This window comes from Drosophila melanogaster, chromosome X (assembly GCF_000001215.4).
Source record: "Drosophila melanogaster chromosome X".
Lineage (NCBI taxonomy): Eukaryota > Metazoa > Arthropoda > Insecta > Diptera > Drosophilidae > Drosophila > Drosophila melanogaster.
In genome coordinates, this window is record NC_004354.4 from 17,672,062 (window position 1) to 17,698,819 (window position 26,758).

The following is a 26,758-nucleotide window of genomic DNA, read 5'->3' on the forward strand; positions in this document are numbered from 1 at the left end:
CCTCGACTAAGGTTTACGGGCACCCATTTGTCTCGGAAATTACTTTTACTTTTATTGGTTTAAACAATGCTTGAAATCGTAAAAAACAAATACTAAGCCGTCAGGAACATAATCAGTCTATTAAAAACCAATAAATATACTGCAAATAGTAATAAAACAAACAACAACTAGTAACGATCGCATATACACAGTTCACACAGTATACAAAGTTCAGTTATCTATTTTTGTTACGACGAGTGGATCTTATATCCGATCTCTTATCTTTTATTCCCATATCTGCGCACATACCCTAGTGCCCTTCGTCACTACGTGGAATACCATCCAGTTGTGAAAAAATCGAACTTCTTTGTAGAAAGCGTATAAAAACACGAATTGATCGAACCCAAGATTTTCTTTATTTTGGCACTTTATTTAAATTTTAATTGCAATTTGTTTATTAATCGAAATTGTACAATAATATCGAATTAATATTAGTTATTTTAGTTAGTTTATTCATTTAACGGTATCTATACAACAAACGTTAATATTAGTAGTAAAAAAAAAAAAAACAAAAATGATCAAATAGATTATGTAATTAGACGTAGGCATTATAGTATTATCAAATTACGATTGGAAGAGGCGTGGCAGGACAGTGGGATTGGCTTCCACATAACATATGTATAGATTTTGTTCACTTATTTAACATTTAATTCAATTTGCATTTCGTCTTCCATGTACCGTCAACTTTAGCAGCTTTTATAACCCATTTATTTTATTCAATTGGTTGATTGGCCTTATATTTATATTTGCTGCTTGTCAAATGAAACTAAAGCCCACGGCCGAGCATTTGTTAGCAAATAGTTAGGGATTAGGATGACCTGGCGGGGATTCATGGATATGTATGTAGTCGATCCGAAAGTCAGTTCCAAAACGGCATATATAGCATTTATATAATTTGATTTAGAGAAATAAATTCCTGCCTTTAGTCTCTACGTTTTGTTCAATTATTTATAATTCACTTTGAGCTGTGAAACAGTTCGACATTTCAGTTATGCATGTTCGATTTCGGAATATATAGTTCAAGATGGGAAGATCGATTCGAAGGGATGACGGGTCACTTGCGATGGCGCAGCTCAATGATGGTGGCACCCGAACCACGCCTTAGGTTCTGCTGCTGGTGGCTCTGGATGTGGTGCTGGTGGTGCTGCTGGTTGTGGTGATGGCTCTGCTGGTGGTCCACCTCGCTGCTGCGCCGCACAATGCTCGCCGTATCCTTGTTGAGCTCCACGGATGGCGGGGAACGCGAGTCCAGCGAATACTTGGCCTGCAGCGGATACTTTCGCGACCCGTAATCTTCGTCGCCATGGATCACCCGGTATAGGTCTGGCGCCTGCTGGTGCAGGCCGCGCAGATACAACTGCTTCTTGTCCTGCTCCGGATAGCCCACGTCATCCTCATCGTTACCAGCAATCTTGGTTAGGTCCTTCTGACTACGACTGATGAGATTCACAATCGATGGACTCTTGAGGCCGCTTTTCAGCGAGTTGTCCTTGCCAGAGAATAGATGCGGATTGGACTTGTAATTGGCATTGGGTCCCTGGCCAAGGCCGTAGCCAAAGCTCGGCTCCTGACGCTGCTGATAGTTGTTCCTTGTGAGCTTCTCGATGTAAATGGGACTAGGATCGTTGCTGCCGTTCATGCCGTGCACATTGAAGCTCTTGCTGCGGTTCAGGACCTTGGCGTAGGTGCGAGCCGGCTTGGCCGGTCCTTGCTGTGCCTGCATTGGATTTGGATTGCCGTTGATGCTCGGGCTTGGGTTAGGATTCTGCTGATTTTGCTGATTCTGATTATGGGGAATCCCCCTTGACTGCTGCTGTTGTCCGGAAGCAGAAAGGTAGCTCCCCCTGCCCGGAGCCGGTTGCTTCTCCATGGCATTCCCAAATCTCTGGGTGCGCTGCTCGTGCAGCTTGCGTGGCAACGTCTGAGCCGAGCGGTAATCTTGCTGCTGCTGGTGCAGATTGGGCGTGGAGCCACTGAAGCGCTGGCCATGCTTCTGGTAGCGACCCAAGGTGTGCGCAGCCGTCACTGGTGGTGGTGCCCTGGACTCGTAGTAGTCATCCTCCCGCTCTAAGCGCTCCAATCGTTCCATTCGCTCATCCGTGCGCTCCATGTTACTGGAATTTAATTGAATTTAATTAGTGCAAAAAGACCTTAAAGGAGGAATCATTGTAGCCTTACCGCTGACGTGGTCGTCGTTCGTAGTGATTCTCCTTGCCATAGAGCGTGCTGGAGTAGGGATCTTCGCCCAGGTAGTACCGCTGCCTGGGACTTATGGCCTGCTCCAGGTGCTGCAGTTGGGGATCCGCGGATTCGGCACGCTTGAAATTTTGTCGCGACTGGGACTCTTGCTTGAGAGGATCACGCTCCCGTTCCCGTTCCCGCTCTCTTTCGCGCTCCCTCTCCCGCTCCCTGCGTCGCTGATTGTCGCTATTGGAATCCTCGGAATCGTGGCTACCGATATGCCCATCGATCACATTGTACTGCTGATAGGTGGTCACCGGAGGACCAACGCCCCGCGGATCTTGTCCTGGACTGGGCGATTGCTCGCGCGACTTGCTGGCAGCCGATTTCATGCGAAACTTACGCTCCGCACTGGCCGAACGGATTTTGCTGACCAGCTTGCGCAGCGAATTGCCAATCACCTGACCCATGCGGCTCGACTTGGACGTACTGACGCCGCCGCTCATGGCCGATAGATTCGAAGTGGACACCGAGGTGGCTCCAGGTGGCCGGAGGTTACCAGTACCTCCAGTTGCCGGCGGATAACTGGATGTGGGTGCAAATCGGGTGCGCTGCTGCTGCTTCCGGCTGAGCGTCATTGTGCTGGCAGGCATCTCCCTATGTATATTTGTTATATATATAAATAATTATTAACTGTTTAAAACAATTTGCAAACATACAAAACTAAAAAACAAAAACTAAAAACAAATGGATGCTTATTTAGTTAACAAAAATGTTAAAAATCACAGTTATTTATTAAAAGTAAATTCTTTAAAAATTTTCAAAGAGTTTATAAATAATTATTATATTTGCTTTACATTGCTGTAAGGGACACTGGGTTCCTCCAGTAAATCACCATTTTGTTACCGTCGTTAAATATTTTTAAAATTGAGACCATCGGAATTAAATTAAAAGATTCAAACAATTATTCTTCTTATCAAATAAATAACCTACATATGTATGTAGATATCATATCAGAATCATAGCCCACCTGGTCATCAGGTAATCGACCTGCGGCGATGACGAACGACTGCGACTCCTGGGCGGCGGCGAGTAGTCCGGAGGAGGCTCCAATTGGTTAAGCTGCGACGGCATTGGAGCCTGCGACTTGACTGGCAGATGGGCGCTATGCGATGTGTGGGATGAGTGGCTGTGGCTGTGGCTGTGGGTGTGGCTGTGCTCGCCCAGCTTCTTTTCGATGGCACGTCGTCGCTGCGGGACAGTGGGTCGCGGATTTTGGCCCAGCTGGCTGCCACCGCCGCCAAATTCTAGTGGAGGAACTGCGGCCGGCGGAGGAGCTGGTGGCTCATAGCTCTTTCCCCGGCCATTGACCAGAGTGGGAGCCACTCCATTCAAAGCATGGCCATTAATGTGGGTGCCATTGTTGCCGCGATGACCGTAGGCCACCCGTTTGTGCGAGGGCTCTTCGGCACGCGGTGATATCATGGATGGACCTGGTCCCGGTCCCGGTATGGCCTCCAGGTCGTCCAGAGCATCGCGCGAGCCACGCATCGAGCGGGCCAGGAACTGGGAGGACAGGCTCTGGCGCTTTTGCTGCAGTATATCCTCGCGGCTGACATAGCTATCCTTGGGCTGGACCACCGTCTCCTGAGCCAGGGCTGATCCCTGACTGGAGCCGGGACCGCTGACCTTCTTCTTGAGGCCATTGCGACGGATGGTCTCCTGCAGATCGTCGCGAAAGGCCTGCGACGAGAAGTGATTGACCGGCGGACCGGGATCCTTGCGTTCCGACCAGTTCGAGATGCCCTGGAAGTACTTGGAGCGACCGCCAGCCGAATTGGCCGGTGCCTTGCGCTCCTGCGAGGCGGATGCGGTCATGGCCAGGGGATGGCGATCCCTATCCCGCTCCCGTTCCCTTTCCCTCTCCCGCTCCCTTTCGCGTTCCCTCTCGCGCTCCCGTTCCCTCTCGGCGCTTCTGGGCAAAGTCTGTGGATGATGGCCATGCGAGATGTGCTGCGGATGCGAATGCTGCTGGGTGGCCAGGTGGGATTGGGCATGGCTCTGCGACTTGATCGTCACATTGAAGTAACTCTTCTTGGTGGGCTCCACCTCGGCATCGGCCTCGTCGTCGCGGGAATCGTTGGAGGCGGTGGACTCGCTGCCAAAGTGCGACTCCAGCCACTTCATGGTCTCGCCCTTGCGCGTCTCCTCCTCGCGATCAAAGTCCAGGGGTCGCTTGGTGAGCGCATCCTTGCGATCCGCCAGCAAAGCCACCTCTGCAATTGGTTAACACAAACATGCTATTAATCAAATCGAATGCTACAAGATTACAAATGATTTTAAAACCCTAAACTAACTAATTAACGTGCTTAACTAAATAAATGCGAACTCTTATATTCTCGATTGCCATCTGAAATGTATTGTACTTATTTCAATTATATAATATATTATTTTCAAAACTAAATAAAAACGAGTTTGTCGCTAATTCAACTAATCTGATATCATCGTTTATAACCTTGTCGATTATGTGAGATTAAATGCGGAACAAGCATTTTATACAAATATCATAATTGGTGAGTTATAGAACATACATCTCAAATACATAATACATTTTAGGAACTTTTCTTTCCTTAATATGTACTCTTTTGTACATATGTATGTACATATGTATATCACTTATCATGTCAAAAAGTCCTTACCCTTCTGTTGCTGCTGCTGGGATCGGCGAAGCTTGCGCATCCGGTCGGATAGACTGTCCCAGTCACCTGGTCGCTCCAGATCGGTGGGACCGTCCTTGTCCATCTGGGTGGTCTCGGCGGCGTAGCGCATCTCGGTGGATTGGAGCCGACCGTTGGCTAGCACGTCCACATGCTGCTCGTCCCGTTGGCGGAAGAACCGCTGGTTGGCCGCCGTCGTTGTCACCTGCTCGCCCACCTGCAGCTGCAGGCCAAGATCATCGGAGGCGCCGTTGGCAGGCGGGTCGGGCAGTTCGTCGTCGACGATCAACTCGTGCTCGGTGGTCCGTCGACTCTCGGTGACCAGGGTGCCGTCCTCCTGGGCCAGGCAGCGCTTCTGTGTGTCCTCCGAATCGATGGTCTTTCGCGACTTGCTCCGGTTGGCAACCACCTTGGGTCCGAGCGGCACCAACTGCCGCTGGCTCTCCGGCGAACAGAGCACGGCCTCTAGGTTCTCGACTCCGTCGCGAACTGCGTTCACGTAGGTCTGCAAAATAAATTGATTAAATATAATTATTACTGTAAATGTAATAGATTTACATTGAATTTGCCATAATATCCCCGATTCGCTTGGCGGATTTTCCCAATCGGGTAAGCCAATATTATCTGTAGCCCATTCCCCCCACTCCCCTCACAAAGGGTTGCATCACTTTTGCAGCGATGCAGTCACTGCACATGGTGGGCTCCTAGCCCGTTTAGCCCAAGCCCCGTCCCCATCGCCACCTTCCTTCTCCTTCTCCTCCATCCCGATCCCCTACTCCTCACTTTAGTATTCAGAGCAAGACAGCAAGTAACCACAAAACAAATCCGCACAATCCACTTACTTTTTCGAGTTGCCAACGCGGATGGGGCAACGTCATTGAGGTAACGGTAAAAGTTAAGAATGCGACTCAAGAATGAGCGGTAAAAAATGGGTGGGGGTGCACCGCGAAAAATATTTAGGTAAGAAGTTACTATGCGAAAATACAATGCCAGCAAAAAAGAATCTTGAAATCGTAGGAACACTTACCGCAAGAAAATAATCACTAAACAATATTGTTATAAATAAAATGTTTTCAAATCTTTAGGCTAGCTTGTAAAGCTGACATATATTATAATTGAACACAAAGAACACATGATATGAATCTTAATTAAAGTGAACATCATGTAGATACGAATCGAATCGGATGATTAACTATACAGTTTACATTTATTTAGGAAAATGTTACTATCAGCCTCAAGGTAAATAAATTTCTTTCTGTGTACGGGAGATTGCAGAAGGGATCGCTTCGCCATGGACAGCTCAAGGTCGAATTGCAATGGGTATCGCATCTTGGATTTCTTGGATGACGAGCAGATGACACGCCTGGGTGACGCTGGCCAGTGGATAAAGAGCTGAAGAGTTAGTTGTATCTCTTCGTCATTCGAAGCCACAGTCGAACCCCCTTGTACCGCCGTCCCTGAACCTGTTGTTTTTTTAGTTTTTTACTTTTTTTTTTGTCTTATTTTATTTTTATTTTGTGTTGTTTGTCGACGACCTTGCGTTAACGGTAACGCGCGTAGAAAGTGTTTTGTTGTTGCTCAGCCAGTTGATTTTTGCCATCTCTCTCGCTTTCAGCCAGAAACTTGATGGTCAGTCAGCCTCTAAGCCATATTTATTTACCCATCCCCCCTCCGCAACACTCAAAACCACTAATCCCGTCGGTTTTCTTTTTTTTTTTTTAAGCCCGATTGGACGCATACATATACATACATATACACATATGCTGATAGGTTGAAAACTTCTTCGATCGATGATTAATATCAATCGATGACGTTGCTGCTGACGCAGAGGCGCTCACGAATCACATATTCATCTCCTTCCCTTTGAAAAGTTGGCTTCTTACATTTATGTATGTGGCCCTTCACCTTTATATCCCCTTATACGATCCCTCCTTTCGACGATTCGATTTGATTTCAGCATTGTCAAGTTATTTGTCATTGGCCAAAAATACCGTAATCACCTTGGGAGCATTATTTTGTTGGAATAGCGAGCATATTGGCTAGCCAAGTGATTTGGCCTTTGATTTATCTATATCTAATTATTATTCAATTATTATTAAATCAGCACTTTATGAAGCATTCACTACGAGATTTGTGCTCAAGACATAAAAATATTTAAAAGAATACTTTCAAAGGAATTCTTTGTTTTTAAAGTTAAGCCTTGTATTCAAATAGAGCTCCTATATCTTTTATTTGCTATGTCTATGGATGGTACAATAAGTTTTTCAGTGCAATCTGAAACCCAGCCAACAAATTCTGGATAAACCCATGTGCGTTGACAACTTTTCCCGCATGTTGTGATTTATCTTGATTCGCTATATTGCCTTCACCTGGCCGAATCCCAAAGCCGAATTTGAATACCAACGAAAATCGATTGGAAACAGAAGGTTTTCCAGGTGCAGGAGGGCCTGGTGGCTAAGTAAGTACCCATACCCATACCCATACCCATACTCGAACTGGTACTTTAAGGCCCCGATACTTCGTTTGCATGCATTCATGTTACGGCCAGCATATTCAAATGGACATTTTGCTGGCCAAGTTGCCTGGCCTGGCATGACAAGTGGCCAAAACCAAAAGCCAGCAGAAAATATGTATGTACATAAATGAAAAACAAAGCAAAATCGCAATGGGAAAAAAGAGAAATGAGCAAATTTTGTTAAAGCCAAACCAAAGGGGGCGGAATGGCGGTGGATCTGGCCCGGTATTGGTATCGAAGCAGGCTACACAGAGAAAAAAAAAATACTGATTTAATTGGTACAAATTAAATGTATTATTATTACAGTTTACCTATGTAACGAAAGCATTGTAATAGGACGGGATAATTATTAAGATTACAGAACTGATGAAGCATCTTTAGATCTCGACTCTAGGAATTATATTATAATAAATTTAGTAGGGATATATACACAATATTAAAAAATATAGAAGTAAAGTATCTCCTGCTCACAATATAATTAGATTTGGGATCTATGTTTTGGATCATGGAGAAAAGTTACCAAGTGTCACATATTGATAAGGTTTAGTTTATAGGTTCTTGAAATGCCAATATTCTGAGTTTTTAGGAATCAATGGATGACTTTAGCCTTTTTCCCCGTGTGTACACGGTGGAGTGGATCGCTTGGACCCAGCGACCAAGACCAAGCAAGACCAGTTTGCCTTGGGAGTTGCTCAACCTCTCCGAACCGAGAGGCAAGCCGAACCACACGGAGCTGGGCTGAGCTGAGCTGAACGAAGCGGAGCGGAGCGGAATGGAGCCGAGCTCTCGATCGATTATTATTATTGTAATTCAGTTAGTGTGCGGCCAACGCCAACGCGCCTGCATATGATAATGATGTCTACACAGCAACAAAAGCCGAGCAATTCCCTCTTCACAAAACCAACAGATAGCATCAAAGGTCGTTTGTGTGGGTCGCAAAATAATCCAAATGCCTTCGACCTTAGTTTTTATCAGTGCAATTAGATAGTAACAATATAAATATTAGCAAGTGTACAATTTTTTCCAATTTAAGTTAAGATCGATATAACTTTTAACAACCCAATTAGATTGCAACCCAAAGAAAAAAATAGTACCAAGCAGTTAATACCAATATAAAAGAACTTAGATTCTTAAGAATGGTACTTAACCTTTGCTATAAGTTTTAAAAACTGCATTTATAGAACCCTTCCAAATTACCACTTAAGAGTTAAATAAGTTAGTCAGAAAGTTAGGAGCGTGTTATAGTTGTTTTTAGAGGTCACAATCCATGGGTTTTCCCTATTGTAAGTGGTAAGTGTAGGTAGGTGACAGTGTAACCTGGTGTGAGAGTTGAAATTGAAGTCGAATTCAAATTTAAAGTTTGGGTTTTTCAGTGGCTAGCAGCTAAGCAGGGAAAGATACTTGCTCTATGCTCGGGATCTGTGGGCCTCGGACTCCAACTCCGACTCGAAGTCGGTTTATCGTTTCCGTTGCGTGAATTGTTAAGTCTAAGCCCCTTTAGTGCCCCCTTTGGACCAAGTTAAGCCCAACTTTAGACCAACTTTAGGCCCCCTGAACCTCTGCTCTGCCCGGTTGCTGCTGCTGCTGCTGATTGGCATTTGCTGATTAGAGTTGTTTGGGCTGGATTGGATTGGATTTAGCATGTGGGGGCACCTAGACTTACTCGAAACGAGTTTTCGACCAGCCAAGTACCCACTCACACAGAGCGCTACGTGGTCACATAGATACACCTGGAGATGGAGACGGCTGAGACTGCCGCTGAGACAAAGAAGTACACACGTACCGAGAGATACAAAATTTAAATTCAAATTCCAAACACTTTTTGTGGTCGCTTTCCACAAAACTTCTCTGAATGTTGTGGCATGGTCGAATTTAATGTGCTATGTACTTGTGTATATCTCGCACCGATTCCGCAATTTGTTCGCAATGGGGTTTGGTTGGCTGGATGCCTGGATGGCTATATGGCCGGTCGGTTGGTGTTTGGTTTGGTTTGTTTGTGTATATCTGTATCTTAGGTTCATGGACCTGCCGCAGACACGCCTAGAATCCAAGAAAGCCAAGCAGGAGCAGCAGCAGCAGCAGCAGCAGCAGTAGCTCTTTGGCTATTGATTAAACCTGGCTCAGAACAGGTCTGCCCCGGGCCGAAAGCCAGCTGCTATGGGTTTTTGTCAGAGGTTTCCGAGGTTTCGCCTTCGGGAGAGTGTGCACTCCCATCGCCCTCTCTCTGTCTGCCAGCCTCTGACTCTGTCTCGCTCGATCATCCCAGTGTGTATGCCTCGCAGTGTTGACCATCATTTTAGCCATTAGTTGGTTGGACTAAAAGTTAAATAGCTTGTAAACAACTAGGAATGATGGTCGCTTGATAACATTTTAACTAAGCTTTATAAAATGTAGCAGAACCAGAATCAGTTGGGAATTACAGCAAAGCATTGGTCAAAACACAATCATGAAATGCAAATCAATGTTATTTACTTTAAGATAAAAAGATATTATAATTCCACTATTTAGCTCAAAGAATTCATCAAAAGTTTTCTTGTTTTTAATAAATTAGAAACATAATAATATGAATGAGAACGTGATTATTTCAAATCCATTACACTTTTATAATTATATTATATTATACTGTCAAGCCCAGGGGTTATATTTTAGTTAAAATTTGTTCAAAAATGCCTGTTTGGGATGCGGTTGAGCGGACAGCTCTGATGCCTTGTAAGTGTCCGTATAACGACCACAACAAGAGCCCCCAACACATCTTCAATGGCATTACCTTTTTGGCTTGGTTAATTGCCAACTACCGGTTTATGTTGGTCTTTTGGGTACCGAAGACCACGATGGGAAATTTGTTTTAGGGGAGGAAATTTCGGGATGCTTATGGGTCTTAATTATACCATTAGGTATTGGAACATATCGCACCTTGATAATTATGCAAATTGGGCCTGTGTTGCTCCTCCTCCCGCTCCCGCTCCTCCTCTTTCTCCTTCACTCTTTTGTTTCTCCTTCTGCTCTGCTCTTTCGCCAACTTCTTCACAAAATTATCGATGCTCTAATCTTTGTTGCACCATCTACTAACTTGGCCAATACGACCCACGCGTTTAACAACTGAATTAAAACAAAAACTAAGCCGCACAAACACACACACACACACACAAAACACTCATCTATTTTCAAGTGGAGAGAGTGTATCTTTTTTTTTGTAAACAAAAAACCAACAACAACGCACAGCCGAAAAGATTGGCGATACCGATAGATGATTAACGATTAACGTGCTTTTCCACCGATTGTCTTTAATGCGGAGATAAATAACAGACAATCAAACAAAAAGAAATAACAGTACATCGATGCAAAACGAGACGGGACGACGCGAAAAGCCAAGCGAGTTGTACTCTATTCGCTCGCTCAACGGCAACTGATCGAGTTATTCAAAAGGCAAAAAGAGGAGCTCTGCGGCGGCAGCGACGCCAGCAGAGGCAGAGGCAGCGACTGCGACTGCGACGACAGCGGGATGCAGCTCCAAAAACAACACCAATAACTTTCGAATGAGCTTGGAAGCAACAAAAACAACAGTAACAACAGAGCTGAGTGAAAAAAAAGAGAAAAACACGGTTAGGACCCACAAGTGTGAATATTGCTACTGCGTTAGTTACATATATTTGTGAAAACTTGCAATTGGAATTCGAGGAATTTTGTAGAACAGTCTATCGGAGGTTCAAATGGTACTTTTTAAAATTAATATATTTTTTTTGTTTTCCTTTGGTTCATGGCGTTGGGTGTGCACTGTACAACATTGAAAAAAAAAACAACTACCCAGTGCTGCTACATTGTTGCTTTTCACGCCGAATTGATTTTTAGTTATTTACGCCAATTTTCGGTTCGGCTTCTCCACAGTCCTGTCTCCGATTACAAAGGCAAAAAACACACTCGAAGAAATGTGTTTTGAATGGCTATAATAAATAAATTAAACCTGGCTCAAGATAAATTGGATTTATTACTGGTACTTTCGAAATAACTCAGTGAAATGACTAACTGTTTTTCAATACAAATTTAAAACTGTCCGAATTTAATCCATCGTGTGATAAACAATAGATTGCACATTTAATGGCTGATCTGGCTACTGATCTTGGGCTGAACCGCTCCTGTTTTCGTTTAACCCAACCGGTCTTGGGTCGATCTTCTTCTTGTTCGGAGCGGCGAGTGGAGCAGAGCGGCGAATGGTGCTGAGCGCCACTCGTGATGGAGATGAAAATATGGTGAGGCCGATGCCGAAGCTTAGGCCCAAGATGAATAGCACTTCACTGTGGGGGGTCGGAGGTCGGGAGTGGGCGCTAGTTCCACGACCGAGTTGAAGTTGCGCCCATCGGGCCCCTTCTAATAAGAAAATTGGAGCTGTTTCCCGCCAAATGCTTCGCTTTAAAAGCATTTTACCGAGAATCCCTTTTTCTTGATGGATCTCTTGGTAAATTGGAAAATAAAACTAATTTGTAATAAGTTAATGGGATACAGAAGGGGGGAACTACTTGAAAGTATATGTACGTGATTGCAGGCTTCAAACATCTTAATAAACATGAATTGAAACCCACACCGATTGGATCATAAGTACCCACCTGATCTGTAAAGTCGCCGTGATGCTGTACGTCCTCCGTTTCGTGGTAGTCCTTGATCTCCTCGTGCGATATGACCCTCTTGTCGTCCGTTTGACGCACCAGTCCATCCACCGGACGCGGAACCATGCGCTTGACCAGCTTTCCGGCTCCATCGGCCGGTCCGAAGACCTCTTGAATTTGGGCCAACTGCGTTTCATTTATGGCGCCCGCCTGCAGGGCGGCCACGTCGATCAGCTGGGCATTGCCATCGAGGTCATCCGGCAGGTCAAGGTCGCGTTTCTGAGGCAAAAATTAAGAGAAGCGGAAAATGGGGATTTAATGGTAAGCATATGAATAAATAAATCTTAGAAATGCAAACCATTCGTTATGACAATGAAATAGAATCACTGAACACCCACCTCAGTGGTTTCCGTTTCCTGTTTGTCGGTGTCCTCGGTGGTGTTGGTGGAGACAATCGGCCCCGAATCCTCGATCACTTTGCCATCCTGCAGCTTCACCTGTCGCTTCACCCTCGTCTCGATCTGTCTGGTAGTTGTTAGTTCTGTCTTGCGCTTCGTTATCCACTCCTCTGTAAAATGGGGTTTAATTAAATTATTCTTACTAATTTATTGAATATATGTTATATTATCCTTCCAAAACATATACACATCTTTGAAATTTCCCCATTTCGAGCTATATTTGTTTATTGCTAAATTTATATACACATATTACGTGAATAAATATTGTAATTATCAATAATTATTTATAACTAATAATTTATTTATATTTATAATTTCAAGTTATTTTCAAACTTTTGCACTTAGTTTCAATGATTTTTATACACACTAGCTAAAGCTTTGAAATTGATTTTGGGCTGCATCCCAAAAGGCGACTACCCAAACTGGCGGATTGATTGGCCATTTGAAGCTTGGGTTTAGGCCAAAATTAAAGCTCTTGCGAGCCGAGCTTTTGGGGGCAGCCAACTGCAGATTTGCAGACAGGACCAGATGTTGCCCAATGACTCTCGTGCGGCAATCTGCTGTTGTTTTTTTTTTGGTTTTTTTTTTTTTGGCACCAATTGCAACAGAGCCAACTGCCCAAGATGCCTCATTTGCATGTGGATAATGCCCATTTTGAGATCTACTCCGTCGCTTCTAACAAAAGAAGCCGGAAAGTCGGAGGGGCGTGAAGCGCTCCAGCGCATTTGAGCTGCTCGCCAAATTACGTAATCCAGACCAAGTTGGTCTCTCGGCTAACTGTACTTTGAGCCTAGTGCTGTCTGTTTTTTTTATTTGCATTTTAGAAAAAAAAGGCTAAACTTAACCTGGCACGTTTTCATTTTTAAACGCAAAGAAAAAACCTAAATTGCAGCTTTAATTGTGTTGAAAATGGGGGGAAATGAAAAAAACAAGCTATAAGACGGATGATTAAACAAGTTAAAAAAAATTCAACAATATTGCATTTGTTTCACATGGTTTTCGAAACTCAAGTTGAAAAATAAAATAGCATATGTACATATGTACAGACATGGTCAAAAGTCTTTCGAGTTCAAAAACACCTATGGGTTTTTCCATAAAATTAAAACTTAAATGGTACAGATATTACCTAAGTAAGCAAAATGTTGATTTTTAGGTAGAGTACTTAAAGTATTATTATTTTATTTGTAAGTACCATAGGTACCACTCGGTACCAAAAACTAGAGACCAGAAATCTGGGATTTGGAAGCCCAGAGCTCCGAGCACGGACATCCGCGAGATTTTCCCGCTGCTGCAGCTTTTTGCTTCCTTCATCTCGTGGATGCAAAACGGAGCAGTGCCTGGGCTCCATCTCTGGCCATTTTCCACTACCATGCACCCCCCCCCCCCTCTGCGACCCATCTGGATCTCGGCTGCATTGAGATCGCTGGACCATTAAAGGTCGCACTTATATAATCTATCTGCATTTGCAGCGCCAGCAGCGGCGGCAGAAACCGAAACGAGACGTCGCGTTGTCTGGCGTCTGTCTGAATCTGAATCTAAGTCCGCGACTTGTTTCGAATTCGAGACCGCAATTGCAGTCCGCTGGGCAGTCGATTGAACTACAGTCCGCACTGCCTATAGGAGTACGTAACCCTTTCGATTACTGATTACAATTTGACAACTTAAAGTGCAAGTGATATTATTCGAATGCAAAAATTAAAGTCAATCGAACGAGTCTTACACTTTAGATAACAAATGGGTAACTTAAAGATAAGCTGACTTTATTCATTTCAGATACTTAATTGATAATTGATCAATGATATGATATTATGATATTATATTGTTAGACTAAAGTTAAGATACTTCCACTTTATTCGCATGTACTACTTCATCTACTTAACTCAGATGCTTAATTGATTTCTGATTGACATCTGAAAGCTTGAAAGCGTTCCTTACTTAGGAGGTGTCACTGTGCCAAGGCCTTTGCCCATTGTTCGTCTATATGTATGTATGTATATATATATATATATATATATGTATGTATCTGCCTGACCAGACTGTTTATCTTTATCATTTGCGCACACTATATATGTACATATCCGCATTGTTGCAACTGCTGCTGGTTCAGTTTGTACCGCCACGCCCCCCGTCCGATCCCACCGCCCATTTTTCTCTTTCTTCAGGGCAGTCAACCACTTCATAAATAGCAACAGCAACAATAACAACACCATCGACAACAACAAGCACAATTAAGCAAACAAACGGCACAAGACGAAAAGAGGAAAATTGTAGGAAAATGTGGCGAGGAAAATGCTGCGGGGGGGAGGGGCAAAACAAAAGGGGCTTTTCAGCAGGTTGGATATCGGTTGCAATTGCATTCTCGGTTTCGTTTGCCATTGTTTCGATCGGATTCAAAACCAAAAATGAAAAACCAAAAAAAAAAAAGCAAACCGAAAAACCGATTCGCTTCAATCGATTGCGCTTGGGCTCTTGACGCTAATGTGAATTTATGCTACTTTGCCACGCCCACTTAACAAGCCTCAGTTACAAGATTTCCATCGATTTCCTCGCATTTCCCACCACCGATCTGTCTGCAGGTCTTTCCACAGCACCCAGATATTGCATTACATCTCTGGCTGCGATCAGCACTTGTACTAATTGTGGTATCGATTATGGCCTGTCAACCTATCGAATTTTCCATTTTATAGACCACCCCCTGGGCATTTGTCACTAGACAGACACACATACACAGGAAAAAAAACCGGGGGGCAGCAACAGAATTCACAGATGAAAAATGCATCATAAATGCATCATAAAATATTGATAGTATTGCATTTAACAGTCTGAAAAGATGCTAAGTGCAATTCCTTATTAACTATACATATTGTTAATCATATATTGCATATTATTATTATAATTATAAAAAATATTATAATAAAAACTACAGAAACGACCATTGATACAAATGATACATACATATTTACCTACAAAAATAAACATATTTAGAATTGGTTTATACATAATGGCTAACTTAACTTGTTAAATTATGCTGATATAGCCTGTTTAATTATGGGAAATGGGAAATGATAATAAATGAATATAAGCAGAATGATATAATGATATATATATATATTGTATATAGATTTGTACAATTATGTGACTTTCCAACTGAAAGCTACAATTTTCCCTTTCTTGTCGCAGTTAAGGAGCCACTTCCTTTGCAATACAAATAAAATAGAAACCAAAGTAGCAGGCTGGTGGCAAGTGGCATGAGGTGGTGTCGCTAGGTGGTGCACCAATTATTGTAATTTTTCCAGCGCTTTTCCTCCCATTTTTGCATATGGCTTGTCAAGCTGGCTCGCGAGTTGATTTTTAATGATTCGCTAACGTGGGAAATCTTTTGCCGCTGCCTGCCACATTGCCTTTTTCTTGGATCATTTTTTGTTTCCATCTATTCAGTTGGCAGTCTTCCATGCATTTGCATTTTGTTGTTAGCCGCTTGTTATTTCTAATTTTTACACGTTTCTTACGGTTGTTGTGCATACATTTTTCAGATTGCCGCAAGTAATCGACTTATTGTTGCAGTTGCAACTTGCCAGTTGCCAGTTGCCAGTTGCTGGTTGCAAGCTACCGCTGTGTGGCTGTGGCGCCTTTGTGTTATGTTAATCACATAATTAAATCAAAACTTTCTATGATTTCCGCGGGTGGGATATATAATTGAAAAAAAAAAAAAAACAGCAGGGAGCGAAAGGAATTTGGGATTAGCAGCTGAATTATGGAATTATGAATATGGAAATGGATCGGAATCACATTCATAGCTTTCGCTTTCGTTTCTCATCTCCACCGGCGGCCACCGGGTCGTATACTTAATGTGCGAGAGGTCAGTTGCCTGCCACATGGCGCAGATACATTTGCTTTGCCAAATTAAGCAACAATTCTACTCTATGGTGCATTATAACTAACACTATATTGCACGGCTGGTTGTGCAATCGATAATCAAGTGAGTAATCCAGTGACTATGTCAAACCACCGCCATCGATCCATCCATATCTCCGGCTGTTCCACTCACTACCTGTGATCTCACGCTGGTGGCAATTTGTTGGCTGTTTGCTTGAAGGTTTGGACATGCCAATGCTGATGATGTCACTTGATTGGCTCACCCACAATCTGTTCGGGCTATCGAGCTCAGAACGTTTCGATTGATCACTGTCTTGACATGAACTGTCGAACCCACTTCGTCGCTGGAGATCGCAGTGATGTGATAGTTAAGCGATTACTTATGTTCATATCGTTCCAACTGCCTGTGTAGATTTTACCTCACTTATCTAGACTGTTGAACGGAAATGCACCTTATTAAATAACTAGGAATGCATAATCTAAGATTAGGTTTAACTACTACTTAACTCTTAACTCGTTAAGTCTCTCTATGTAGAACTCATTGCATTGATATGATTCTATCTAACTTTAGTTAGATAGCTTAAACTTTTATCCTATCTAAATAGTTAGCTATCTTGTATCTTAACTTAACATTCTGTTAGACTTCGTGCAGAATTTATTGCACAGAAGGTATAAACTAAGTTGGTCCACTACCAAATCTAATGAATTGATGTGAAGATAGTGTTTAACTTCCGCTAACGTTGTGCCCTGCCCACGTATGAACTAGTTGAACTCACCTTCTTTGGTAATAGCTTCTGTATCGCAATTGCTTGCCGTGACCTCGTTGCTTTCCTCGTCGTCTTTGGGTTCGAATTCGACCTGCGAAGTATCAATGTCGTAGAAGTTAACGCGGGTCACGTGACGCACGTAGTCAGTGGTGGTGGTTGTGGTGGTGGTGGCGTTAGTAAAGCTCCCGTTGGGCAGTGACGATTGGACGCGAAAGATGACCGGTTGGTGGCTGGTGGCATGTGTGGCAGGATAGGCGCTCGATGACCACTGGAGGCCATGGGATCGCGGTGGCTTCGGCACGGCGTTCGCTGGCTGCTGGGGCATCCAACATCCGTGGCCAAAAACGGATAGTGGTGCTGTGTTTGTGGCGGTGCTACAACTATGACTAGGTTGATGGGGATAATTATCCGAATGTTGCCGATTCTGTGGATCCTTCTGATTTTGATTTTGATTCTGTTTCTGGTGGTGCAACTGCAGATATCCAGCCGGAATGGCTGTGTCGCCCGTGGATGCCGATGAAGACTCATTGCTGCTGCGGGAATCTCCACTTCTAGCCACCGATGGTGGTTGTTCTGGTTGTTGATGGTGCTGGCTGTTTTGGTGGTGTTGTTGGTGTTGGTGGTACTGGTGGTATTGGTGGTGGTGCTTGGATGGTGCGTGGCCGGGATCATGGGCGTGGTCGTGGGCGTGGCTGCTGCTGCTGCTGCGGCTGCAAGTGCATGGCGACAGTAGGAGGATCACCACCATTCGATCATCTGGCGCTGGCGGTTGCAACGGTGGCTGTGCTCTAACTGCCGACTACATCTGCTTGCCCCACTGTTCCCGCCAACTTTCCGTTTCCGTTTCCGTTCCCGATCCCGTTCGGCTATCGCTTCCAGTTGCAGTCGCACTTCCAGCTCCAGTTTGTGGTATTGCTCGGCGGCAAGTCCAGAGCTCGCACCACATCGCAGAGCGCGATTCACGGCTCCAGCTCGCGAAGATTTAGTCCGGATTCTAAGCCAAGCAAAAAAAAAACCATACCAAATCGAATCGAAAGACAATTAAGCCAACGAGCGGAGAAAGAGAGATAAAGAGCAGGAAAATAAAAATCATAGACCAACAAAATCTATCTATATTTTTAGATCAACTAAGGCAACTACAGCAAAATGTCGACTAAAAATACGACTAAAAAAACAACCAGAAAAAAGGGTATGTATGTTGCCAACAAGCTGGAATTTCACAAATTTCATTTCAGGCCATTTCACAGCATTGGTGTTGGTGTTGTATATTTTCCACCAAAATTTTTTTTTTAAATTATGTACCCATATTCGTTTGAGAGATAACCATGGATGATACGCCTCCCGCCGTTTCAGTGGGCGTTAAATTTCTCAAGCGTTAAGCCTAGAACGGTTCTACCAGCTCATTAAGCCGCAGCCAAGGGCCATAAATGGATTTGGGTCCGGCATTTGAGCCACTATATCTGTTGTGGTAACGAAGATATATACATGTATATTTTTCGTTAACCAGCAAAAGAAAATACAGGCAGCAAGCCAAAAGGCCAGCGTGCACAGTTCAAGGCGATGAAATGGAAAATAAAAGTGGAAATTCGGACGCAAAACAAACTTTTGGGCCCACTTTGAATTAGCTGGACCCAAAGAGCGGCCAAAGGTCAGAGCACCAGACCCACGGCGATGGCAAAACAAACAAAACAAAAAAAAAACCAGACCCTGTGGCCTGTGAAAATGTTGCCCTCTGACTGCAGTTGCTGTATTAGGGAATATTTGGTTATACACGAAGATATCTGGCTGGATTTACACAGAAAGTTGGTAAAGGGGTTTGCGAAATACATGTAATACTTGAATCGGTAATTAGGTCGATAAATTATTTGAGTAGTTTACATTTTATTGGAATTTTCTAAGTATGCATATATAACATATTTTCAGTTATAACATCACCAAACTGGCTTTCTATTAGTTCTGTTTGCTCTAAGATTTATTTAATCTGCCACAAATCTTTAGCAATCTGAACTGTAGTTTTCCAATACTAACAAGAAATACTAACTGTTCTAGCAATTCGAACGTTATGTTGACCATCGTTTTCGTGAACTATCTGCCCAACTTGAGATTCTGCTTCCTACGGATGTTCCTCAGACGCGATATATCCACGTTCATACATCCACAAGCTCGTTGGTGCGGGAAAAACGATTCTTGAATCGATAATTAGGCAAACGAACAATAAATCTTGACCGGGTTGTCGACTGGCTGATTTGCTATTTTCGGTTTTAGTTTTTAGCGATCTGCCAATGACGTCAGGCCACCACAACTAACACACACACACACACACTTAATTGTGACTGCAATTTGGCCATTTTTGTAATTGCTTCCGGTCAAATCGATTTGTTGCTTTGTAAAAGGGAATCAATGGAAGCCACCGCAACAAAAAAAAAAAAGAAAAAAACGTAAAAATATGGCAGAGAAGCTTCTGACTTCGGATTGTCTGTGTGCCGCTTAAGGCGATGCCAAAGCCGATGCCTCCTCTTTTGTGACAGGCTTACTTGGGCCAAAATCGATGGGTGGGGAGGGGGTAGGGGGTGGTGGTAGTCACGCCCAACCATGAGTCACCAATTGAAAAATCTCGCTTGATTTCGGGGGAGCTGGAGTTTGGAGTCGCAGCATTGGCAAACTTTGACAATTCCTAATGCAATCGCAATGCCTTTTACTTGACCCAAAAGCAACAGCAGCAAAGCACTGGAAAAAATCGAGCTTTCAGATGAATAGTTTTTTGAATGCATTAAACTTGTCTAGCAATTCGTTCTAGGCTGGATAACAGGGTCACACTGCTCAGGCTGTGTGACCAAGCGACAATGAAAAGCATTGCTTAAGAAGTTTGGTTCATATTGATACCTTTTTTTGTTTGCAATCAAAGAATTTTGATATGAATCACTTGTTTTTCGTGTGCTAATCCAGTTCCTTATATTTTTTTTTTCGTGTGCTGCGACAGCAACTTCTTATGTGAAGGCTTTGAGCTGTGCGATCTGAGCAGCAACAACAAAGTTGTTGCCGAGCCCACAAGTCACGCACTGGTCAACCAACGACGAATAGGTATCCAAAACAACTAGTCCCAGCCAATCCCCCAATAGCCCCTACTGCCCAACCAAAAGTCCCCTTTTCCCACCGGCATTTGTTGTAGTTGCATTTAATTCACGCCTTTTGGCCATACAAAGACATTGAATTGTGGCTGCTGTCCAAAAAACGCAACACACAGGCCAAAAAGAGGTTTTCCTCTTTAGAAGAGCGTAAAAAAAATCTTAAATAGTTCACCCACAACAACCACAACGGACAAACAAGTTGAGCACGTATAAAAACAACAATAAACAACCAGGCAACAAAACTCTTTTTTCAAAAAGGCAGCCACACATAACTGGCAACTAACAGGCGACAACAACAATAACAACAACAACAAGAACAACAGCCACAATAATAATAATAGCAAACTGATATAACAACAACAACTGCATTAGTTGTGGGTGTTAGTGAAAACCACCGCCCGCAGCCCACACTTCATTCCAACCCCTTTGAAGCTTCAATGCACTGGAAAAAACTTGGGCAATGCTATTAAAAGTATTGTTGTGGCTATGAGATTTGCTAGTTAAATGAATATGAAATCATTTGGGCTTTTGAATTTCTTCTAACAAAAGAAAAGTATTAAATGAATAATATTTTCTGGTATAAATATTGATGTAATTGGAAAGTATACTGATTACATAACTTTAAAATATGATAACTCTTAATAATTTACTAAAGTACTAAGCTCAGAGCGTATGAATTGAACAAATATATTCAAGAGTGCCATCCCTTTTCTCGCTGTGTGGTGGCCAACACTTTGTGTGCAGGCTTTGATTTGTTGCTATATGTGAGTGTTTCTCAGGCCTTGTTGTTATATTGCCTGATCTCTCGGACTTTGGGGGCCTCTTAATGGTGGGAAAATATTTCCATGGCCCGCTGCCAAGTGGTGGCGATGCCGGTGGTGGTAGGGGTGCGGGGAATATTGGGTTTAGGTTTGACAAACTGGCAATATTGCACCAATAGTAGAACTAATTCGTTGGGCCAACATTGCGTATGAGCGATGGGCCATGTGGGTTGAGTGATGCAACACGCAAAGATCAACAAAATGGCAACAAAATAGAAGTACAAACTAAATTGTTTGTTGTTTGCCAAATATGCAGCCGAACAACAACAACAACAACAACAAATGTCACGACAACGAATAGAGCGGCAAAACGAAGCGCAAAACACACGAAACGAACGACGAAGAGTGAGTGCAAAAAAAAAAGCAAAAAGGCAAAAAAGCCCGAGTTAATGATTAATTTTTTGCACGTATACGCCACTTGGGCCACGAGATCTGGCAACGGGAATGGGTCGCATAAAAATAAATATCCAATTCTACAATTCTGCACAGCACAAAAAAACATACATATACATATTTATGTAAGTATAGTGCATATGTTTTGAACGACGAACAATGCTCATCGCGAGAAATTCCACGCATATGCAGATAAGTTGTTGAGCTAAATCTATTTGTTGGCCCAGTTTTCTTAATTGTTCGCGGCTTTTCGCCTCAAGCTAGTGTTCACTATTTACTATGGTCTTGAAATTCCACGTTTACATAAATATTTTTCTATTCTCACTGCCTTACTGTTGTATCAAGATCAAAATTGCGCGTATAACATTTGCATACATTTAGATATAAGCATGTACAGCATCAATATCACTGGGAACATAAATCTGCATAGTGACGAAGCGCACCAGTGAAATGTGCGCATGTCCAACTACAACTACCGATTCAATGAGGATATGGTCTATCCTTTATACATACATCTTACTGACAAAATGCAAATGCAAGTATTTTGTTGAGTGTAGACCACGAGAACTTTCAAATATCGAAATGCACCTTACATTTTCTGGGCATATCTATGCAAATATTCAGCCAAATACCTTTCGAATGCCTGCTATCACGATCCAAGAACAAGTTCTTGGATGCACATTTTTTTTTCCGTGTGTACTTGCCTCCCGCTCACCCTTCGCTGCACCTCTCACTCTCTCTTTCGCGATCGCTGGCTATTTTTATCTCTTGCACTGTCACACTTTGCACTTTGCCTTCGCCATTCAGGCAATTAGCGCAAAAAAAACGCACGAACAATAAAACCAAATAAATACAAAAAAAAAAAAAATACAAAATAAAAAATCAAGTGCAACGCGACAATCAACAAACAAAACAAATCGCAATTAAATTTAGATCAATTCCATTCGAGGGGTTTTCAATTTAAGCGGCTGTGTTAAATGAAGCGCCAACGAAATGGAAATTGAAACCGAAACGGAAAACGATCGTGCCGAAAAAAAAAACCGAATAAGCTGGAAAAACTTTGCGCTGAGCAGCTGGAAAACGGAAAATGGAAAATGGAAAATCCGAATGAGCGCGCGATCGCGAGCGGCGTGTTCGATGGCGCGTCTGCGACTGCTGGCCGTCGGTAACTGCACCGTTAGTTTGTTACACCTGAGCTGAAAAACTTTATTATTTTTTGTTCGTTGTATTTTTGCCTCTGCCGACGTCGACGCTGGCAGCCATTCATTGTTTTTGCCCGCTCGTCGAGAGCTTTACCTGAGCCACCTTACGCGATTAACGTGGCCCGAATGTGAGTACACTTCGAGCCAACAGGGGAGTACAGCTGCGGTCGAAATAATAGGGCCATGTGGTACTTTGAACACTTAATGACATGAAAATTACCAAAATAACAGAATATCTCGAAAAAGATGTCTTAATTTATGCTGTGAGAAAGAAATGTCTTAGTTTATTAAATTTTCAAATTAAAAATGAGTCTTGCACGCATTTAAACGTGATTTCATTCTGTTTTCAAAATATATTTTTTAAATATTACAAATTTATCATGTTTTCATATATATTATTATATATTATATTATTATTATTTTTTGACATTAAGAAGCTATATAAAAAGGAAACATGTAGAACTTGTTAACGCAGAAATGTTAAAGAGATTGAAAGAGATCGAATAAATCGTTTTTTCTCATGCTTAGTAATTCTGAAGAAAGATGGTTCAATTCTCTGTCAAAAGTACGCAGATACCACTATTTTTTTGACCACAACTGTAAGCAATGGTATTGTAAGTAACTGCGATGGGTTAGGGGGCAGTGGGTGGTTTTAAGGGGTCCGTCTAGCACTCACCAGTTCGTTTTGTTCGTCTTTGGCGCCAGCTTTTGATTTGATGGTCTTGCTTAAAGCCATAGCCGCTGCAGATTAGTCAGATTTGTTTCATAAATATAGAGTCGAATGTACTACGGATTACTTTTCTCTTACAGTTTTCTTTAACTTTGCTGATTGTAACCTTAGCCTTTTCTCGATTTCTGTTTGAAATAAGAAAATGAGGTTTTTGTAAATTATTTAATGACATTTTCACATAAACATATTTTTAATTTATTTATTCAATAATAATTATTCAGCATTTTTAATTAGCATTTCCACTAGAACTTTTTAAACATTATGTTTTAGCTTTTGATATTTAGATTCACCGGTTGCCGTCTTAGCTTAGCTGAGTTTCAAACCACATTCCCGTTTAAATGCGAGCTGAAAAGTATGCTTCATGAATTAATTCTTTTCTCAACGGGCGTTCACAACAAATTCCGAGAGATGGAGCCACTCGATAGTGCATTAACATGATAATTAATATTATTTATCAAAAGATTCATCAAGTATAATTTTAAGTTACTTCTTTCACAAATATTCCCAGTTGCCTGAGTTAACTTCACATTTCAACACTGTTTTCTTAAAAGCTTAAAATCGTTTTAATTATATCTTGAATTCATTTTAATTTGGATAGATTGTGCCGCCTGCAAAGTTTTATTTTTGAAGCGTCTATTTAACAGATCGATCACCCCATCAATTGTGCAATTCAACCGATAAAATGGTGTTAACTGATTTACCATTGAACCTGGGCTTTTTATTTACTCGTGAATAACTCTTATAGTAGCAATGATTGCGGCTGAGTTTCGTTTGCCTATTAAGGAAATTTAATGATTGGAAATCTACAGAAAAAAATCCCCATTTCCATGCTAAATCAAAGGATCAATTATATTGTTGTCGTCCCCTTGACTCGGATTTTGTGTTCTCCACTTCTCCGATCTTTGGCATCGTTCGATCATTTGGATAATTGCTGCCTTCGAACAACTTTGAACTGACGGAGCGGCCCACTCGCAGTTTTGCCGCATAGTTTCGAACGCATTTGGTCAAAATGAGTTTTAATTTTCGTTTTTGGCCAAAGCCAAAGTCAAATCCAAATCATTTCGAACGCCTTCGCCGGGCGACCCGCCCCCGCCTGTTAATGAAACTCAAGCGTTCTCGAAACAAACAAAAAAAAAAACAAGAAACTAAAACAGAAACATACAGGCTTAAACACAATATTACTGTTGACACACAAACGGGGTTTGAAGTCAACAAATTTACAAAATCGGAGGATTTTACGATGCTCGACGTCAAGGCGATATAAAAATAAAAATATGTATATGTGCAGAGAGAAAAATACTTTCGGTTGAATATTAAAAAAATTTTTAATTTGATAGATTTACTCTCTCCAATTAAACAGCTTTATATAATGCATACGATATTATTTTCAAGAGCTTAATCGGAAGAGTTGAAATAGCCGAATAAGCTTGCTTATACCTTTTTTCCCCAGTGTAGATCTTCGATTCGATTTGCATATGTACATTTTACATATGGATATAGTCATGTCTGTGTATTTGGACATATATCAAATATTGATAGCTGCTCAAAATGACGAAACGATCGAGTTATTTGCGCGACTTTACTTAACTCATTCTTGATGCTGTTTTCTTTCTTTCTTCGACCCACACAAAGCGAGTATCTGCCATACATTATATACATATATGTATATTTTATAGAACCGTGATCTGTCTGGGGTTGACTGTATGTATTTGTTGTGCGGCATACAAAAAGTGGAACTTGTCGGTTTGTCGTACCTGTAACCACAGTGCAGCATTCCTAACGCGATCCTCGCCTTGAATGAACGAACTCGATTCGATTTCATTGAGTAAAACGAATAGTTTGCTGAATGAAGTGATTAACGAACTAATAAAAATGTATTTATTGGCTAGTTTGTTCGATCAAATCAATCATGAATTTATAGAGCTGTGGACCATCAATAAAGCCTGCTAGAAGTATCTTAATGGAATATTCATATTCATTAGAGATGAAAATCTCTTCAGAACTTGAAGCTAGGACTTCATCCCTGGGTTCCACTGTGATCCCAAAGCATATGCAAAACTTATTGGGGCGATCGTAACGAAAGCAATAACAGTAACAACGAAAAACAGGGCTAACTGATTCAGCGTCATCGATGTGCGTTAAACTCAATTCCATTCCACTAGAATCCACCAGAATTTAATTCGTTCGGATTTGTGCAGCTAATGGCAAACTACCCACGTACACTGACTATATATGCACCTTATAAACCGTATCACGTAGCCGCACTTATACGGATCTGTTCTAGTTAGATCTTAGACCGCGATGAGAATGATACACAGGCGCCCTCTGTTGAAAAGGTTATGTTTTCGAGATTTTACATTAGATACATATGTTATATTTATATAATAACTTTACATTTACACTTATTTCGAAGAAAACTTTTCAAAGGTATCCAGTTTTCTGATCACTTAACACCACTGGTCATCAGCAGATCGCGCATATTATCGATCAGTTAACAAAAACAAAAAAAGAAAAACAAACAAGTCAAGAGTTTGAGAGTTGTGGACAAACGTGTGGTTGGTGAGGGGCCGGGGTATTGGCCAATTAGCCAACATACACACACATTGGCCAACAGATGTTTCTAAAAAGGCCAATAGGGCGTCATACGAGCCGCTATAAGGCAGTGAAAACACGCGCTTTTCGCTCTTTTCAGCGGGAAATTGATATCCTTGCAATGTTATCACGTGACAAAGGGCCAAAATCATAGGTTACAGGCTGAAAGTGTGATTTTGAACAGACTTTTTGGCCAGATTTATGTGGAGATATTATGGGGATATATTGTGATATTTATTAGCAGGAACGCGGCAAAAGCACAACAACAATGCAATAAACACAGTGCATCCGATGGGCACTCACACACACACACAAACTCACACGCGGACATTTGGAGCCGAAGAGAGGATCGAATCGAATCGAATCGGATCGGATCGGATCGCGTTGTTTTTGTTATTTTGGAGCAGCAGCCCCAGCCAAATGGTTTGTTGCCAGATTCACAACTGATCTACCTGCTTGGCTTTGCTTTTGCCGTTTGTTATTCGCTGTTCAGTTGTTGTTGCTGCTGCTGCTGCTTTGGCTTTTGGCTTTGGCTATAGCTTTAGCTGAAATTGGCGATCGCCGCTCCCTCTTGGCCCCGCCACTCCCTCCCCCGCCCCCTTCCATTTGCCGTCACTGCCGCAGCGATCGGCATTTTCCATTTTGCGGTCGGTCCATCTGCTGGCCATTCATTCAAGTCCGACTTCGGAGAGCACGAGAGAGCGCCAAGCGCAAGTCAGTCCGAACAATCGAAATCGA

General features: G+C 42.4%; 1 protein-coding gene across 5 annotated transcripts; it reads right to left on the bottom strand.

Annotated features, from left to right (window-relative positions):
• Nucleotides 1–396: 396 nt before the first annotated feature.
• On the bottom strand, nt 397–26,669 carry chas (chascon). Of its 5 annotated transcripts, NM_001298451.1 has the most exons (10): nt 26,324–26,669; nt 23,507–23,553; nt 23,375–23,439; nt 17,164–17,245; nt 12,452–12,621; nt 12,054–12,332; nt 4,920–5,442; nt 3,251–4,496; nt 2,218–2,877; nt 397–2,153 (listed from the first exon to the last, which is right to left on the bottom strand). In NM_001298451.1, the coding sequence occupies exons 3-10, from the start codon at nt 23,432–23,434 to the stop codon at nt 1,094–1,096; spliced, it is 4,080 nt and encodes a 1,359-aa protein (NP_001285380.1). In that variant the 5' UTR covers nt 23,435–23,439; nt 23,507–23,553; nt 26,324–26,669; the 3' UTR covers nt 397–1,093. The 5 variants fall into 5 exon arrangements, with proteins under 5 accessions (NP_001285380.1, NP_728092.1, NP_001285381.1 ...); NM_167574.2 differs by having other exon boundaries at nt 23,375–23,553; nt 26,342–26,669; NM_001298452.1 differs by lacking the exons at nt 23,375–23,439; nt 23,507–23,553; nt 26,324–26,669 and adding an exon at nt 22,201–22,326 and having other exon boundaries at nt 17,164–18,148.
• Between the last annotated feature and the right edge of the window lie 89 nt (nt 26,670–26,758).

Excerpts from the sequence above, each read along its gene's own strand:
- chas (NM_001298452.1), bottom strand. The coding sequence starts at position 17,902 with ATGGTGGTGATCCTCCTACTGTCGCCATGCACTTGCAGCCGCAGCAGC. Across the intron at positions 12,333-12,451 it reads AGGAAACGGAAACCACTGAG|AAACGCGACCTTGACCTGCC; the intron begins GTGGGTGTTCAG and ends TTTTTGCCTCAG. Across the intron at positions 4,497-4,919 it reads CCAGCAGCAGCAACAGAAGG|AGGTGGCTTTGCTGGCGGAT; the intron begins GTAAGGACTTTT and ends AACCAATTGCAG.